The sequence below is a fragment of the Dysidea avara genome, chromosome 6 (assembly GCF_963678975.1).
Source record: "Dysidea avara chromosome 6, odDysAvar1.4, whole genome shotgun sequence".
In the NCBI taxonomy this organism is placed as follows: Eukaryota; Metazoa; Porifera; class Demospongiae; order Dictyoceratida; family Dysideidae; genus Dysidea; species Dysidea avara.
The window spans coordinates 39,766,068-39,785,556 of record NC_089277.1 but is presented as its reverse complement, the minus strand read 5'-3'; the positions used below and the strand labels follow the sequence as shown (position 1 = coordinate 39,785,556).

The 19,489-nt window shown below is 40.8% G+C and overlaps 1 protein-coding gene across 1 annotated transcript in view; it reads left to right on the top strand.

Annotated features, from left to right (window-relative positions):
- LOC136258987 (uncharacterized) overlaps nt 1–19,489 on the top strand; it is a 132,020-nt gene extending 112,531 nt beyond the window's left edge. The window contains exons 36-37 of the mRNA XM_066052379.1: nt 3,811–3,983; nt 19,046–19,489. Of these exons, the coding sequence (XP_065908451.1) occupies nt 3,811–3,983; nt 19,046–19,379 (507 nt within the window). The 3' untranslated portion in view covers nt 19,380–19,489. The remainder of the gene's footprint in view (nt 1–3,810; nt 3,984–19,045) is intronic.

Sequence of the window (19,489 nt, the reverse complement as noted above, 5' to 3'; positions counted from 1 at the left end):
TAATGAGAACTATGTGATGCTGCTAGTTTTTAAGTGTGTGAGCATCTTCATAAATGCCACATAAATTTAATTCTCAATAAAGCAATGTGTATAGATTCTCTGATAGTAATAAATAATTTGAGTTTGGCCGCCTTTCCTGTATACAGCAATGCTACGAACAAAGGAAAGGTGGCCAAACTCAAACTATTTATTACTATCAGAGAATCTATACACATTGCTTTATTGAGAATTAAATTTATGTGGCATTTATGAAGATGCTCACACACTTAAAAACTAGCAGCATCACATAGTTCTCATTAACACTTTAACAATAACATTGTATTATCTGATTAGCTAATATTAATTTTACAACTTGCACACCTCGCACATGGCCGCATTATGATATCATAACTTTTTGTCGCAGTTAACTCTGCTTTACTTGGACGCGCACTTTTTTTACAGCTATAAGCTGTTTTTGGATGGGATTTAATATACAACATCACTATGCCCCAGAAATGCCAATACAGTCTACAGCTTTTGCTGTATTTGGCAGTATTTGGCGGCAGAAAAACATGGTAGTGACAGCTGGAGCTGAGCTATGTACGGGCTGGCTTACCTGTATTACTACAACAAATTGTAGTGTTCCACCTGCCTCAAACTACACTGTAGCTACATAAATACATTAAATATGAAGGGTTTCACCTTCATTTAAAACTTTTCACACTGCTAGATTGGTTTTATGGGCTTCTCAAAAAGTATCGATAGGTATTCAAAATTTTGAATGATTTTCCGTGACTGTACCGTAACCTTAAGTGGCTGTACCATAGTAGACAAATTTGACAAGAAACAGGCATAATAATTCAACAACCCTAAGTAAGATTTTAACTCACTTAAATTTGGAGGTTTGGGGGCATCCACAATTGCCTGGAGCTTGTCTGGGGTGGAGTGGACTCCTGTTGCATCAATCTTGTGTCCCAGATACTCAACACTCTGTTGCAAAAATCTGCACTTATCTAAACGAACTTTAATCCCTCTAGTTAATCCCCCTTTAATCCCTCTAGCCTCTGCAGTACTTCTTCTAGATTCTGTAGATGCTCAGCCTCATTAGCACCTGATACCAATATGTCGTCCAGGTAACAGATGGTATTCTTTATGCCTTGCAAAATTTGATCCATGGTAGCTTGAAAAATGGATGGTGCACTAGAAACACCAAAAGGCAATCTTGTGTATCAGTAAAGGCCTTTGTGGGTGTTTATTGTGAGAAATTCTTGTGAACTTTCACCCACTTCCAATTGCTGGTAAGCTTGCTTCAAGTCTATCTTTGAAAAAAACTTTCCCCCAGCTAGAGTAGCAAATAAGTCTTGCACTGTAGGCAATGGATATCCATCTGTCTTGACCCAAGGATTTATGCTGACTTTATAATCTTCACACATCCGGATACTCTTGTCTGGCTTTGGTACAAGAACCACTGGTGATTCCCAACTGCTATGGTCTGCCTTGATCAGTACACCTTCTCTTTCCAATTCATCCAAAGTGTCCTCTAATGGTTTCTTGAGGGTATATGGTACCGGTCGAGCCTTCTGAAACACTGGTTGAGCTTGCTCTTTTAGAGTAATATGAGCTTTTGTACTAGTGATTTTACCCTCACTGTCTTCAAACAACTTGGCATATCTGAAAATGAGGTCGTTCACTGGATTTGATTGTTGCAGTGCAAATATCTCAGTCCAATTTAACTTGATGTGCTCTAGCCAGTTTCTTCCTAGTAAAGGTACCTTGTTACCTTTTGCTACTACCAGTGGTAAGGTAACTGTTTGTGACTCATATTTGACTGGAACACGTATCTGTCCCAGCAGTTCCAGTTTGTCCCTAGAATAACTCTTCAATGGTTTAGTTTCTGTCAGGGTATATTTGGATAAATGACTTTTGTAGGTTGCCTCAGGAATAATGGATACAGCTGCCCCGGTGTCAAGCTGCATGGTGACATCGTGTCCTCCTATGGTTACGATAACCAGGTATCCTGCCTTTGTTGACTTGGCAGTAACAACACCATTCAAATCGGTATCACTCTCAGCATTTAGGTATGTCACCTGATTTTCAGAATTACTATCAGTGTCAGGATTGATAACTTGATTTGCATACTCTCTTGTGCAACATTTTTTTCTATGTGGCCAATCTTTCCACGTTTTCTACATTTTTCTGATCTAGATCTGCAGGCCTATGCTCTGTGCATCCCGCCACACCGATAACAGCCCTTGGCTTGTCTTCCTGCTTGTGGTGTTTCATTTACATGGTTGTATGACTGTTTCTTAGGTCTGTATCTCTCACTCACTGCTTGCACCTCCTGGACACCACCGTCTGAGGTATGTAGCTGACTCGCATTTCTTTCCGCCAATGCCCTTGCTTGAGCAATTCACAAGCTCTCTTAAATGTGAGATTCTCTTCGGTCAGTAACTTCTTTTGGGCTGATTGTTGACGGAGTCCACAGACAAATTGATCACGGAGGGCGTCATTTAGAAAAGCACCAAACTCACAATGTGTCAAATATTGTTTCAGTGTTGCGATGTAATCTGCCACACTTTCGTCTTCCTGTTGTTTTTGCTTGTAGAACTTATAACGTTCTGCTATGACGAGTGGTTTTGGCTTCAAGTGAGAGCGAAGCGTCATCACTAATTCATTGAGTCGCTTGTTCTTGGGGGGTCTGGTGCTAGCAAGTTCCATAGCAATTCATAGGCTCTTTCCCCAATGGCTGACAAAAATACAGCTGCCTTCTTGGCATTGGGAACGTCATTGTTAATGTAAAATTGTTCCATTTTTTTTCAATATAACAGTCAAAATCATCCTTGTCAACGTCCAGTTCATCGAGACAACCAATAGTGATTGTCACCATGCATCCTCATTGCCACTGTAATATCTCTAGAATACGCCTACAGCTACAACCAACATGTGTCTATCACTATTATTGATGCACACCACCATACACCTGTACACGTGATTATTATATACTACAGATATAGCAATTGGCTGCTAAAGTTGAAAACAACTGGAATAAAGTTTCCAAACAAAACAGGTGCTTATTTCTACGTTAACAACACAAAAACAAATGTTAGGATCACCTGGACAATGTTTGCTGACTCAGTGTTTGCTTGCTGGCTTGTCAAGCTGATTGCAGAAGTTATCTTTAATCTGATCCTAAGGTACTCTTTGCTCTGAGTGGTTTCCAAGTAAGAAATTACATGGGTCAGCCATGTAAAACATTTTTCAGCAAAATTTTAAGCTACAATTCACTCATCCTTTACTCTATTCTCAGCAGACAACCATAAAACAAAATGTAGTCACATAGAATTGGAGCGTACTGTATACTTAGTAATTAATGAAGATTTAACTATCAATTATCATCATTTTCCCAGTGGCTTTAATACATTTTTATCCACAGCATCCAGTTTTTACATTAACACTAACTGCAATTTAAGGTCTTTAAATGAACTGGTCTATTAACAGATGTGTTCAAAGCAAATTTTACGTAAGGATGATTGTGACATTCAACATGTTGTGACATAAAGCTCCATAATACGTACAGTGCGATATAGCCCTCATGACAAACACTCGTGTAAACTTGAATATTATAGAAAGTTCCCAGTTGCATATGTAGAGAAGTGTGATTTCTGCTTTCGCAGTACATATAATATTATTGAAGCTGTTGTTAAAATGTGCATAAGATATAACTAGGCTTTGTTTCATGACATAATATTATAATATATATCATGACATACAGGTATAAGAGTTTCTGTGTCATAGCACCTCAAGTTATTCAGCATGCAATAACTATTGTAGGCTGATGAGGATGATGAGTCAGCAGCCTATGTTGGTGATATCCGGGTGATGTTGCAGTATGTGCCTGAGCCAATCAAGAAGGGGAGGAATAAGAACAGAGGCTGTATACATGTTTGGATCCATCAGAGTAGACAGTTACAGAGGGTCCATGGTGAATCAACGTTTGTACAATGGTTAGTCCAATGTGTTTACTCCTCACTTGGTAGAGTACTGTAAATTATCCATTTTTGCTCCATTAATGATTGTTATATATATATATATATATATATATATACCCCTTTCACACCTCACTTCAAAAGGAAGAGAAGGTGTATAAGTGGTATAATAGCACTACTATCAGTGCTCAAGAATACATTAACGAGAAATGGAGGTAGTATATACAAGTTATATCTCTCCTACAAGTTATGTCCCTCCTAGGAGGGATATAACTTGTATATGTACCACTCTGCGTGGGCAGTTCAAAGGTACCGCCAGTGCCATAATTTGTATATTGCACTGTTGCAGACCGCAGCGAGTGCATTATAACTTATAACGCACTGGTTGCGGTTTTGTAGACCACAACGAGTGCATTATAAGTTATAATGCACCGACCGCAGTGCAATATACAGATATTGCACTGGCTGCGGTTTTGTGCAGTATAGCACAAGTGCCGGTGGCGAAGACCACTACGACACCTCACCTAATAGGTGGAAAGACACTTCACAGATCACTCGAATTTTTTTATAGCCTGACATGTAAAGGTCGATTGTGGGCCATAACATCACCAATACGTATAATGTTTACAAGCAGCCAATGGCGATCGAAAAAGCCAACGCGGGTGGCCACAACTCTAGTCTACATATATAAACGTACTTATACACCTTACTAGTCTGGTGCCATCTTAGCCCAGATTAAACTGTAGTCCACTTCGACAATGACTCAATAAAACAAATATATTCTAAATAATACTAACCTTTATGTTCGATTGTGGGAACCAGTTTTGTCATGCCACCAGATTCGAGTTTAGCCAGTGTAAATAGTAAGAATTAGACTAGTATCGTTTAGTAGTTAGGTTTTGTTTACTTAAACCGTCTATTTAGCTGCTTTTTTTTGCTCGAGAGAATTACTATGGTGATTAGTCTGGTGCTTAGTCTATATGGCACGCTGGCATGCTGAGCACTACATGATGAGAGTCGAACAGCAAATGCAGGTTAGTGATATAACCCATAATGTACTAGCTTTCAATATCTCAGGTGGCTGCAGTACTGCAGAGGGAACGTCATCGCAACGTCTGGCTTGGTTACTGTGAGGGATTCGTTGGTTCTCGTATACCTCTAAGACTACTTCACTCGTTACAACAACTAGCACGAGGCAACGTCACGTGCGATCTCTCTTAATACTCTAAAATAATGCACAGCAATTACATCACACTCCCCCTAAGTTGACCCAGGTCAACTAACTTTAAGAGGGTTCCTAAATGGTTACCTAATTACAACATAACATACACTTACAATACATATTGTCAGGTTTGATTAGCATCAGTTATCCACTCATGCACTTGCTGCCGAGCTCTTTGAGCTGCTGTCCGCACAGGTCGAGAGGCTGGGTTGTCAACAGGTCGAGAGACTGGAGGATCAACTGTCACCTCCCTAGTGTCATCCTGATCCTTAGAGCCTTGCTTCTGAACGACATCTGACCTTGACATCACCTCAAGTGGATACAACTGCGTTATCGGTCTACGGATTGTTTTGTGCTTCCCATTAGTGATAACATCCAATATAGCTCCACGGATCTGGCCATCATCACCTTTCATCGTATCATTTATCTTACCAAGCTTCCATAAATTACGTGGATGATTCTCATCTTGGACAATAACTACCTCTCCAGGTACTGGCGATCTGGGGACTCCCACTTTGTCCACAGTATTGTAACGTTCCCGGAGCTGAAGAAGATATTCATCTCTCCATCTAATCCAGTAGTCCTCTAGAATACTGTTCAGATGCTGTACCCTGTCATTGAGATCATCACAACTCACTACAAAGTCCTCATCATTACTGTCAACTGATCCAGTGACATTTGGCAAGGATAATAGACGATGTCCAGTCATTAGGTGAGATGGTGTAAGTGGCTCATCCAAGTCTTCTGCAGATAAGTATGAAAGGGGTCGACAGTTGATTATTGCCTCAATTTCCATCAATACTGTTATTAGTTCATCATACGAAAGCCTAGCCTTGCCGATAGACTTCTTTAGGCATCTCTTAACTGACTGGACCATCCTCTCAAAGAAACCACCCCACCATGGTGCTTTCTCCAGGTTAAAAACCCACTTAACATTAATACCTGCGAAATGCTGCTGTACTTCTGGGCTCCTTAGCACATCCTGAAGTGTCTGTGCTGCAGATACAAACGTCTTGGCATTGTCCAAGACTATTTGTGCGGGTACACCTCTTCTGGCACTGAACCTCTTAAATGAACGGATAAATGTTTGAGTACTCATGTCTGGGACCAATTCCAGATGAACAGCACGTGTAACACAGCACGTATAACACAGCACGTATATAATGCTATCCATACCTTGCTGCTTCCTGATCCATCACTCCCCTTAACATAGAGAGGCCCAGCAAAGTCGACTCCACAGTACAAAAATGGTGGTGCTTCAGTGACACGGAAGTCTGGTAGTGGCGGTGGAGGTACTGCTCTGTAGTGAGGGCCTTCCACTTTGCGACATGTCACACACTGATGAATTATTTTTCTAACAAATTGTCTGCCCTTGACAAGCCAATACTTGGAGCGAATGTCCGTTAAAGTATCCTTCACACCGCCGTGCAAGGTTCGGTCATGGGCACTCTTTACAATCAAAGCAGTCAAAGGATGTTGCTTGGGGAGCAAAATTGGATGTGTTTGAGCATACGGCAAGTTTGCCTTCTTCAGTCTTCCTCCACACCTCCAAACATCATGCTGGTCTAGAAACAAGTCTAGCTGGTTCTTCCACACTTCAAATTTGCTATCATCAGTCAAATGATTCTGGCAGTCATTAATCCAGTCCAGTTCTGCCATTTCTATGTCTGCAGCTGTCAGTGTCCAATCAATAGAAGGGCCATTGTGTTGAACTAACATTTTAAACCTTGCAATAAATTTCCTCACAAGTGCTGTCACCCTTAATAGCTTACGTAACTTACTGTAACGTTCACAGTCTATCAGTTTCCCTATGCCACTACGATCTGTTGCTATTAGTAAGGTGTGATTGGTCAGTTTCATTTCTGACATGCAATCTTCTGGTATAGGTAGCTCATCAGTGACTTGTGCTGGAGAGAACTTCGGTAGCCAGTAAGGGCCATGTCTCCACACCAGGCTTGTCTCTAGTTCCTGAGGTGAAATACCACGAGACGGCATATCAGCCGGGTTTTCCTTCCCTGCACAGTGTGCCCAGTGTTGCACTGGCACTAGTCGTCGGATTTCTGTTACCCTGTTGTGAACAAACTGTTTCCACTGCTTATGCTCTCCTTGAATCCAAAACAAAGCTACTTTTGAGTCCGTGAAACATGAACCCACTTGAACACTGATAACTGATTTAAGAGCCACAACTACAGTGGAAATGAGCCTAGATAGTAGGAGACAAGATAACAATTCAAGCCGAGGAACAGTCTGATGGCTAAGGGGTGACACTCGTGTCTTAGACGCTACAAAATAGGCTGATTCTGAGCCGACACATAAGTAGACCACAGCTGCATATGCGGCAATGGAGGCATCACAGAACCCATACAGGACATTTGCCATTGGTTTACCTGATAAGTGAAAGTAACATCTCGGAAGGGTAACGACACTACCCTGGAATTTCGATAGCAAGCTTGTCCATTTAGTTAGCAACTCATTTGGTAGGTGATCGTCCCAACCAAGCTTGAACCTGCATAACTCTTGAAAAAATATTTTCAGCATCACTATCACTGGAGACAAAAAGCCCAAAGGGTCATAAAAACGTGAAGCAAAACTAACTATATTACGCTTGGTTGGTGTCAATGTATGCAGAGAAATGGCTATTTGTCTGATATCAAATTCTAACACATCATTTATTGGGTTCCAACTTACGCCAAGAACTTTCTGTCCGCCAGGTACACTTCCTGTCAGGAGATCACTTGTATAGGTTGCGTCCTCTTCCATGACGCTACTCTTGAAATGTACATCAGGTGACGAGATCTGTTCATGAGATGCTATTCTCTGACGTAAGGTCGATGAATTGGTAATAAATTTACGCAAATTAAATCCACCCTCTGCAAACACTTTCTTAGACAACACATAAAGCTTGTAAGCCTCATCCTCCCCATCAGCACCATACGTAACATCGTCAACATAGATTGATTTCATTAGAGTGTTTACTAGATCTGGGTTTTCATCCCGATACTTCTCAAGGTGGTGGCGTATGGTGGCATTGAGTAGGAAAGGGCTGGCAGACACACCAAAAACTACTCTGGTAAATCGCATTTGCACTATTGCTGGTGATTCCTTGTGTACATCATCCACCCACAGAAACCGCAGCACATCCCTGTCTGAGTTGGTAACAGACACCATTAGGAAGGCTTTCTCTATATCTGCCACTAGTGCGACTCGGTAACATCGGAACCTCAAAATGATGTCTAGGATACTCTGATTAAACTTGGGACCAGAAAACAAGCAATCATTGAGTGAACGGCCCTTTGCCTTTGCAGAGGCATCATAGACTATCCGCAACTTGGTTGTTGACTTGTCTTGGCGGATGACTGCGTGATGTGGTAGATAATGTGTTCCAGTGCCATTCTTGTGAGTAGACGCCTCACTGACCTTCTCAATAATACCCAGTCGTGACTGCTCCTGTATGATGGCATGGTATTCCTGTAGTACCTCAGGATGATGACGCAGCTTCTTAAGCAGTGTTAGGAGTCGCCTCTTAGCTGGTTTAAAGTTACTGGGAGGCCTTGTCTGTTTATCTCGCCATGGGAGTGTAACTTCATATCTGCCATCTCTAAACATTACTGAGTCCTTGAAAACATCATGGACAGATGGTTCAACTGACTGAATGCCTAGTGACTCCAGCTCCCAAAAGCTCTTAAGCACACTGTCCAGGGAAGATGTATCTGACGATTGAACAAGCAGTGAGTGATAGGAATTCAAGTTGTGTACATTGGCTTCACTACAAACTGGGGCGGACAGTACCCAGCCTAAATGGGTGTTGATTGCCGTTGGTCCACTCTTTCCATGTATGATTTCTCCAGTTACCAACTGCCAATAGTGATCCGCTCCAATCAAGGCATCTACTTGAAGTTCCTCACCAACCCTAGAAAAGTCAGCAAGATCAAGGTCTGAAAGATGATGGTACTTTTCCTTGGTGTAAGCAATTGGTTGGCATGATAATGGCTCACAGATCAGTGGCACTGTGGAGAACACAAAGTAGATGGTAGTGCCAGTCTTAAGAGGGACAGCAAGTCTGACCACCTCAACAGTCTGCCTTGTGGTACTATCTGAGCCAAAGGTCTTAATTTGTACTTGTTCAGTACGCTCTGGTTGCAATCCCAAGGCATCTCTCACTCTCTGGGTTATGTAAGAACGTTGACTCCCCCCATCCAGCATCAATCTTATAGTCATCCCACATCCTGGATCATTCCACTTGTGCACATAAGCCTTGGCTGTCTGTAGTAACACTGGCACTTGCGTATTCACACAATAGAGCTGAGTTGTCACTGGCGTCTGCTGCCCTGGTGTTGGTAGTAACTGTTGCTGTGGAAGAGGTTGTGGGATAGTCTGCTGCAGGACTTGCTGACTGGGTGGTGGCTGGGGTTGGACCACTGAGGTTGGGCCGGAACCAACATGATTCTGTGAGTCTGAGCACTGCTTGTCTCCATCACCCTTATTGGCAGTATAACTGCTCTTGCAAATACTGATATGGTGTCGGCCACCACAACGTGCACATCTGACAGAGGATCGACAGTCTTTACTCATATGATGTCTTTTAAGACACACAAAACAACGCCCTGCTCTCTTCAGGATCACCTTTCTCTGTGAAGTATCAGTAACAACACCACACGATGCTGAGGAATGTCCCTGTGTACAATAAGAACACTTCAATTGACCATCACCTGTCAGCAGTGCGCGGTAGTTGGCACATGTGACCCACCACTGGATGATCTCTCACGTGCGCTTATCTCGCATTCAACAATACCCATTAATCGATCAATATTCCACTCTGCATCACCAACCTCTCTACTAATGATCAAACGAAGCTCCTGGGGAAGTCTATTCTTTTTTTTTTTTTTTTTTTTTTTTTTTTTTTTTTTTTGCTGCTGAAAGACATGGATACAAACTGGGGGGTTGGTATAAAACTAAACTAGACTATAAAATACAGCAGCTGGTGTGCTGATAAGAGCTATCAGCACCCAATTATAAGTTAAGATTACAAGGGAGCAACTAAAAATTACAAGTAAACTAATTAATTAACAAAGGGGTAATTGGGGTGGAACTACACCTATGACAAGGACATACAACATGATAAGTACAGTAATTATTGTCATCAAAGTTTGAAGTGAACATGGCCCAGAAGATGTTGTTTAACTGTCTCTTTAGTGTTGCTATAGATAGATCTAGATTTAAAGGTGGCAGTACATTCCATAAACGTGGTAAACGGTTAAAATAAAAGTGGCGGGAGGTGCTATATTTCGTATAATTATGAACTAGCTTGGAATGGGTTGATGATCTTGTAGAACTGTTGCTGTTAAAATGGACCCACTTGGAGATGTCAAAGTTCATAAACAAGGATGACAACAAATTCCCATATGAATCTAATGGGACGTCAAGTGACTTCAGACTGCGCACTTGAAACTCAACCTGGTCATGAAAACGACGAAGAGCCTTGACGTTGTTAACTGATGAGACAGACTCTAATTCTAACAAGGTGTCCATATGACGGGAGATAATTTGTCGCTTGTTGCCAAAGCGTTTCTTCAAAGTGTCAATCGCCTCTGTGTAGTTACCAGCAGAGAGCTTAAGTCCGGCTATAGCTCGCATTGCAGGGCCCTCTAACAGGGAATTCAAGTACGTAAACTTGTCAACGGCCGACAAGGTTGGATTGAGGTGTATGGACGACTCAAAGGTGCTCCAAAATGCCTCCCACTTAGTGAGGTCGCCGTTAAATGTCTTTGACACTAACCTAGGAAGCTTTACTTTGCTACCACTATCTCTTGTATCATGCCCTGGTGCCAGTAAGGTATCTGTGTGAGTAGTTGTATCAGTAACAGTTGTTGGTGGCTCGTCAGGTGGCTTGCTTGGACTGTCATGTGGTGGGGAGGTTCGATGAGTGCATGCAGGTAGTGGTGGCTTGGATAAAATTAGTTGCTCCACGTGACATATGCATTGCTGTATCCGTTCTGAAAACACATCAGACTGCTCAATTTCATCTGCAATTACATCGTCCTCAATTGATGCTAATATTTCATCATTTAATGCACGAAGTTTGTCTAGCTTTTCTGTTAAAGAAAGCTTCCATTGTTGTAACTTCTCAGGCGCCGGTCCTCCTGTGACGGCACTAGCTTCCTCTAGTTGGTTCATGAGTCTTGAAGCAGACGATCTATGTCCTGCTCGAACTTTTTTCAATCTTGCAAGGGCTTCAGCCATCGTTGTAATTAACTTAATGTCTAATAATGTTACTCTTATACATCAACTGTCGGTAGAAGTGTCTGAAACGATGTATTCTAATTAATGTCCACCAACTGAATCCAATCAACCTGTAAGGGGTCAGCAGAGAATTACGCGATCATTTAACGCAATGCACTAGCCTGGTCGGGTACCGTTTATAACCCGGTACCAAGGTGTCCGCGTTTGTGGTTAGAAATAAATTTCGAGATAATTTAGCTCAAATTTCTGCTGCTGACTGTCTTTCACTAGCTCGTAGTCGACTCGAAGGACCATGTGAGGGATTCGTTGGTTCTCGTATACCTCTAAGACTACTTCACTCGTTACAACAACTAGCACGAGGCAACGTCACGTGCAATCTCTCTTAATACTCTAAAATAATGCACAGCAATTACATCACAGTTACCCACAATCGATGTTAGAAACCTGGCCTTTATAAGTGTTACAGCTGTCTTGTGATACTCTCCCCACCTATTAGGTGAGTGGTACATAACAGTTATACAACGTGCACTCGTGCTCTGCCTGTATAAACGCACTTGCCTTCGGGCCTGACGGCCCTCAGGCTCGTGCGTTTATATTAGGCAGAGCACTCATGGCCGTTGTATAACTATATAATACTACCTCCTATTCTCATTAATACATTCCAAGCACTCTCAGAAATCATTCAGTTTCTTTGATAAAACTGTGTGATCTCCTCTGCTTTTATATAGCAACACTTCACAGGATCGATAGTGGGTTTTAGTTTTGTAAAGTGAGCCAACGCATAGATCATGTGACTTGGGGAAGAAGATGGTTCATTGTTTTACTGAATGAAGAAGGTCACAGGTTAGTTTATATTGAACATGTTGCATTCAATAGTCACGCGGCGATGTCCCATATCAAAACATTTGTCAACTTTTACCATACATTATAAAAATCTGTAATGTAAAATATACGCAAAAATGACACTGTCTATTAAATACGGTACCATAACTTCCGCATACTTTAATTTATGGAGATATGGTATGGCTCATCAGAACTCTTGATCAATGGCGAATCGAGTGATATATAGGAGTTTGTGAAGTTATGAAGAGAAAAGGCAGGATAGAGCCTTGTGTCGCCAAATTACACATTCAGATACATAATGAAACAGCAGGAAAACCTTGTTTTTTGTATGTTTTATAATGTAACTTGGTATAATAATTGGTTAGGCACTTACTTCGGGCAGATTCTTAATCAGCAAGTGTTGACACGTAGAATGATACCAAGTTTAGCAAATTTGATTGAGGGTAATAGGTTGCTGTTGAGGGGTTTTCCCACCCGAGTAATTAAATTCTCCAATATAAATTGCATGGGGGCCCATACTATGTTGTAATCAATAGTAAATAAATGTTACTGTGGTAACGCTAGAGCTTTACTTTGGGCAGAAACATGTAGAACAATTCAAGGGCTTTAATTTTTTGTATAATGTCCTGTAGAGATTATGGATGCTAATGATTGCTTTTTTGCATAAGTACAAAATGTATGTATTTTACATAGGGCAAGAAATGATCGCTGTCAACAATGTTTTTCAACCTACTGGTTTGACTAAGCTACGACTACCAAATATGACATGGAGTTGATTTTTAGCTGTTATGATACATAATTCATAAGAACTAATAGCAAAATTTGATGTTATGTAAAATTTATTCGGAGTGACTATTCGTATGGCAGTCACTTATGAATAGTTCTTGGGCTATTTGTACGGCAGTCACGTGATTCATAATAAACAAGCCAGTTCAATGATTTTTGCATTCCGGAAACTACACGTGGCTTTTGGCACGTAAGTTTGGTGGTGTGAACGTCTGCTCTACGCTGGTACATCTTTGACTAGAGTTAATTGTCGAATGCTTTGGGCAGAGGATCTTTGTGATGCAATATTGACGTTTCAGCAAGCCGAATTCTCGACCAAATTTGTGCAAACCTGTACGGCAGACAGTGATGATTTTTTGGTGAGGAGGATCATTTGAATCAGCGTTGGCAACACATGCACCAAAGAAGTTCTCAGAAAGGGATCATATAGTTGCAGAACGAGTAAGCATTACCGAATTAGTGTGATTGTACAGTTGGCAACCATGCATTTCTAGATTAGCAGCCACCCATTGTACTAATCACTTCAAGATGAACAAACCTCATTGACAACTTTCTACTTTGCAGCAATTCATTGAACAGTCACCCTGACTACAAGATAAGCAACAGTACACCTACTGCTGCAATGTACTTAACGGATTGATCACATTAGGTGTCTCGCTCCTAGCTACACATAACTAGTATGACAGGAGTTAAGTGTCTCACTCCCAGCTATGTATGACAAGAGTTGAGTGTCTCACTCCCAGCTACATACAACCGACTAGTATGACAAGAGTTAAGTGTCTCACTCCCAGCTACACTAGTATGACAAGATTAATGCCGCTCATCAGCTCAGAACTCCTCAAGACTATTTCAAGTTTTACTGAATTGTGTGCTATGGAATTGCTTTATAGGAGCTGCATGCATACTGTCAAGTGTTGTACGCTGACTACGACTACTAGGTAGCAATCAATCCTATGTCAGATTATGGTCACAATGGCATGATGCTAGATTTCTGCCAAAACAATGATCATTACTACACTCCAGTAATCAACTTGCATTTGCGCTTTCCAAGATGGACCTCAAGAATTTATGCTGATCAAGAATTAGCAAAGGCAACAATTTATTTAAAACATCTAGCTATGACATAGCTATAATATACATGCTTGTATTTTTTTGTATGTTAGCTCTAGCTAGCTAACAGTTAACTGATATTCCTGTATTAGTTTTGAGTACAACTATCTGAATATTGATTTTGTGATTATTATTGTATTATAAATATTATGCATGCTCTTACTGAGACTACAATGCATACATAGTACAAGTGAGCATGCAGTGTCACTGTACCATGCAGTGTCACTGTACCATGCAGTGTCACTGTACCATGCAGTGTCACTGTACCATGCATGGAAATTCAATAAGTCAGCTGAGTTTGAATGAGCTATGTCAACAGTGGCGGATCCAGACTCTGGGTTGGAGCAAAAAGAGGTCACAGCCTGCTGACAATGGCAGTCCTCCACCAAATATAACCGGCACACTGCACTGCATAATTTGATACTGCTTCTCTAAAATAATGTGACTGCTTCATTCGAGTGATTGATTACTTTATTACAATATCTTGATTTCACATACCAAAACTCTTTGGTAGGGCATAGGCCCACCCCTAAATACACACCGTATGTCAATCTCTGTCACTGAGGAGGCAGCTGACCGTTGCTAATGATGGCAACGAATCAGTAGCATTTGACAAGTGGTAGTTATACTCTAGTTACACTGTTACGTGACCGTACGAATAGCAGGTAAGCTATTTGTACGTACCATCGTATAAATACCTTTTTTGTTATTCATACGGACTGCCGTACAAATAGCACAAGGTGATTTCATAGCTATTCGTATGTGACCATACAAATAGCACGTGAGCTATTTGTACCTGACTGTACTAATGGTAGGTATTCCAGTATCCGAGATTTTTTAATATAAAAATTCTCCGTATATTCCCCAATAGAACCCTGGCACAAAATAGCAACTCGTGTTTAACTTGGGATTACTCCGTCGTCCGAGCTCCAATGAGGATGAAAATCGCTGTGGGGTTTGTCCACACACTGATCATCATGAAACTCTTAGTTTTATCGTGCGCATTGCAAGTTTTGTTTTGTTTTGTAATCTTTTCAAGCCTTGTAATGTATGTAGAATACTTTAAAACTTTTAAAAACGTACTGTCAGGTGGAAGGTAGTCACTGGTGCTTACTTTGAAGTGCATAGTTACTTCACTTGGGTTAGCGATTTTCAGCTCCAGAGCAATTTTCTGATGGCTGTGTCATCAGCTCAAAAGTATAAACCACTTCAAAGTCAGCATAACAATGTCATAATTGAAACCACGACTCCACCTTAGGTATTGTTGCATCATTGTGGCACCTCCACGTTAGTTGTTTACCTTTATAAGTTGTTAACGTGATGTTTTTACTCACTTGAGATAGCCACTTGCCTATAGATATACACCATTGTATTGAGAAGTGTGCAATAGGTGAAACGTTTGCCCACCACAAAGCATACAAAGATCACTGAGATCCGATAACATCTGAAGTTACTCTCATTACATGTACAAACTTGCAGCTAGAAGCAACTGCAGTTTCAAGAAAGTTCAGATTGCTAGATGGCTTCTTGATTCAATTGTGCCTTTAAAAAGTATGGGGAGCCCTGGAGAAAAATGTACCTTTTTCAGTTTTTAAGCACTGTGCATGCCAAAGTAGCTAATTCCAACCCAACAAACTATATATTTCTGAGATTGGCAGTCAAACTCTATCCATTATTATTATTATTATTATTATGTGTAAAAAGGAAAGAAGGCAAAAGCCTGTGATACCTTATCATTACAAAAAAAAGGTTAACTTAAGACTAAGTTAGTACAATATAATTAAAAATCAATTTGAGTCATTTGATCTGAGAAGAAATCATCAAGCTGGTTTTAAATACATTTAGAGACTGTGCCGTAACTACATAATCTGGTAAACTGTTCCAAGAATTTACTGCTCTTACTGAAACAGAGTGGCACCTTGCCCTGGTGGTAGCATGGGGCTTATATAGCTTGTACATGTGGCCTCTAGTAGAAGTGACTGAGGAGATGGTAAAAAGGTCAGAAAAATCAATGCCAATATCATTGTTAATAAGGCGGTATAGTAATATCATATCACCTCTTAGTCGACGATATTGCAATGAAGGTAAGCCCAGTATACGTAAACGTTCTGTGTAAGGAGTGTCTTTCAAGCCACCGAGTGTTCTAGTAGCTCTACGCTGGATCTTTTTGATGTTTTGTTGGTCAAGACTGTAGTGTGGCCCCCAGATAATGTTACCATACTCAATCACTGGTCTTACCAAAGACTTGTAAAGAGTAACAAACATGTGGTTATCTGTGAAATGAAAGGTCTTCCGAATAATAGCCAGTGTCCGATTAGCTTTGGAGATCACAGATGTGGCATGGGAATGAAATTTAAGGTTGTCATCAAGTATATAAAAAGCCCATTTTTCCAAAATTTAAAATTGGGCTGGAATGCCTACCAATAGCACATGGGCTATTTGTACGTGACCGTACAAATAGCAACGGCCAAAAATTTTATTTTTACCACTTCGGTTTACAATTCCCAATAGCAAGTTTTGATATGCAGACACTGGGTGAAGCGCTTAATTGATTTGGCCATTAGTGTTAATAATATTCACTACTTTAATTTATTCATGGCTAGTAAAAGTAAGTGCTTTAGTGCACTTGAATCGTCTTGCTCTTTTGACACCTGGCGTGATGTGCTTAGTGACTGCTGGGGCGTGGCGCTTAATTGACTAGGCCATTATAGCGCTGTAAACATATTCACTGCTTTAGTCTATTCATGGCTAGTATGGTAAGTACTTAGCTTCATTAAAAGCTGTTCAGCTCGTATTTGGGCTTCCTGTGTATAATTATGTACCCACAATCGAGACGATCTGCATGCTCGTGACGATACACTTACGTTCGGCCTCGGTAGCGCCTTGCAGGGGCGTAGCTAACCAGAAGGTAGGGGGCAAGCATCCCCCACAAAACGCTCAACTTTATTGATACTTGCACAAAAGGCTAATGACCCAATGATGGGCTAGCCAACATACAGTGTTGTATTATTACAGCTTATATAACTAGCTACATAACTACTTCGTTACTGATTGCTACCAGTTATGACTTATCAATGAAAGTATTTTCGTCGAGCATCATTGCATGTGCTACAACTGTACTCCAACAAATTCGCCCACAATCCAGTAGAACTATATTGTGAACATTTTAGTAGAAATACAATGTGTTACAGTTACTTACGTCAGCCACAGTCTGTGCTGCAGTCCTAGCACACTGGCATAGTATTACGAACTGACTCACTTCAGCCGGTGAAATTCAAACACCATGTATTGGCACGAAATCCCAGTTCTACACCTCTCCTGTTAGCAGAATTTGTAAGTTAATCGTGACGGATTGTCTGACTGACTGACAAAGTAAAAAAACTTAAACTGGCATGTCACTGCACTGTACGAAGATCGAGTGTGATTATATTAACTCGGGAAAATAAAGTTGGTGAATTTAACACTTTATCACCTCGTAGGCAGTAGGTCTGTAGCATCATCGCGTATTACTTGTCACTTCTGAGTTGCGACTCTTGCGAAGTCACTTTGAGCGGGTTACTTGTTTTTTTAGCTTCGAAAAATGCACTATCACGTGAGTAGTATAGGCTAAATATAGAATTGTGTGTCTAATATTTTCGTTCGGTGAAGGTATATGGGGAAACCCCTGGGGATTCGTATTTTTAGTGGATCGTTTTATTCATTGCTTGTAACACTCAAGAAATCAACGTATTATTATACTGTAGTGATTCACAAACGAATTGAATATTGTTTGTACTCTCGTAGTAGCGCACAAACAGTAATTTTAGATGCGTGTCAGTTCCTGGTAAGCTTGTGACGGAAATTAAAAAAACACCACTTAGTGATGGGGGGCAAATTCCCCCCCCCCCCCTTGGCTACGCCACTGGCGCCTTGTTGTTGCTCTTACAACGTTATCCACAATCAAAATTCACATGGTTCCATATAAATACACTCGCAAAACATTCCTGCAGTTTCCATGTACACTTACAGGTGAGTCACTCAAGTGGAATGTATTAGTTGTAACATAGGCACTTGTGATTTTCCTGAAATATACGCACTCGGGCTGTGCCCTCATGCTCGTGTGTATATTTCAGGCAAATCACATGTTACAACTACTACATATATATACAGTACTGCTCAAATGTAATACAATACCACTCAAATGTAGTGTCGTTTCCCGAGAGTGCGAATGATTAAAAAACTTGCTAATTAGAGGGCACGGGACCCATTTCACTCGTGAGTATTCATCCCGTTTCATTTAGGATGGATATTCGTGAGCGAAACAGGTGCCATGCACTTTAATTAGCGAGTTTTTTTAATTGCTCACACTCATGAGACGATGTTACATTTGAGCGGTACCATATATGTGTGTGCGCGTGCGTGCGTGCGTGCGTGCGTGCGTGCGTGCGTGCGTGCGTGCGTGTGTGTGTGTGTGTGTGTGACTGGATTTGCTTTTTTCACAAATTTTACATACTAGCAAACAAAATGATGTAACAGTTGACTCCGTGTACTGATTAAAATGCAGCCAGATACTGTAGCTACACTTGTGTAAAAGTTCAGGCAATTATATACCATGATAAAAAAGTTATGAAGCTTCAAAGTTTAAAAAATGGGTCAAATTTTGTGTGTACAAATCCGGTCACATATAAACATAGATAGTGGCAAGGTTACCACATATATTAATGTGGCCACAGGTTCATAGCTGGTACATCCCTTGTTAAGCATTCTCAGTGCAATAATATACAGAGTCTTCAAACAATGTAGTTGTGTTTTAATTTCACATGCAGTATTGTACATATACAATAATCACTCTACAAGTTGCTAACAGACAAAGTTATGATATGAGATTATCTATTTACAGCACTCTTCTGCCACATAGTAAAGGTGATCAATACAAGTCTGACATCATCCAGGGTGATAGAGATCCTTGTTACAATGCCAAATTCAAATTTGATAAAATCAACAATGTGGAGTTATCATATGATAGAGTTCTGGAGATCACAATATGGGAACCACATCGTAACACTAATGAATTTGTAGGTGGAATTAGAATTGGGCCCAAGCCGCAGCCTGGAGCCAGAAATGAATGGATTGATAGTGATGGGAATGAAGTTAGCCAATGGGAGATGATGATGGCACATCCTGAGGAGTGGATTGACAAGTGGCATACCCTACAATCATCAATGAAACCTTGAGAAATTAGCTTGACTGCATCACTCTAATCAGCACATACGCTAATGGTGAATATGATTAATAGTTATATTGTTTGTATTTTTTTGTATAAGGCAGCAATCCCATCATGTAA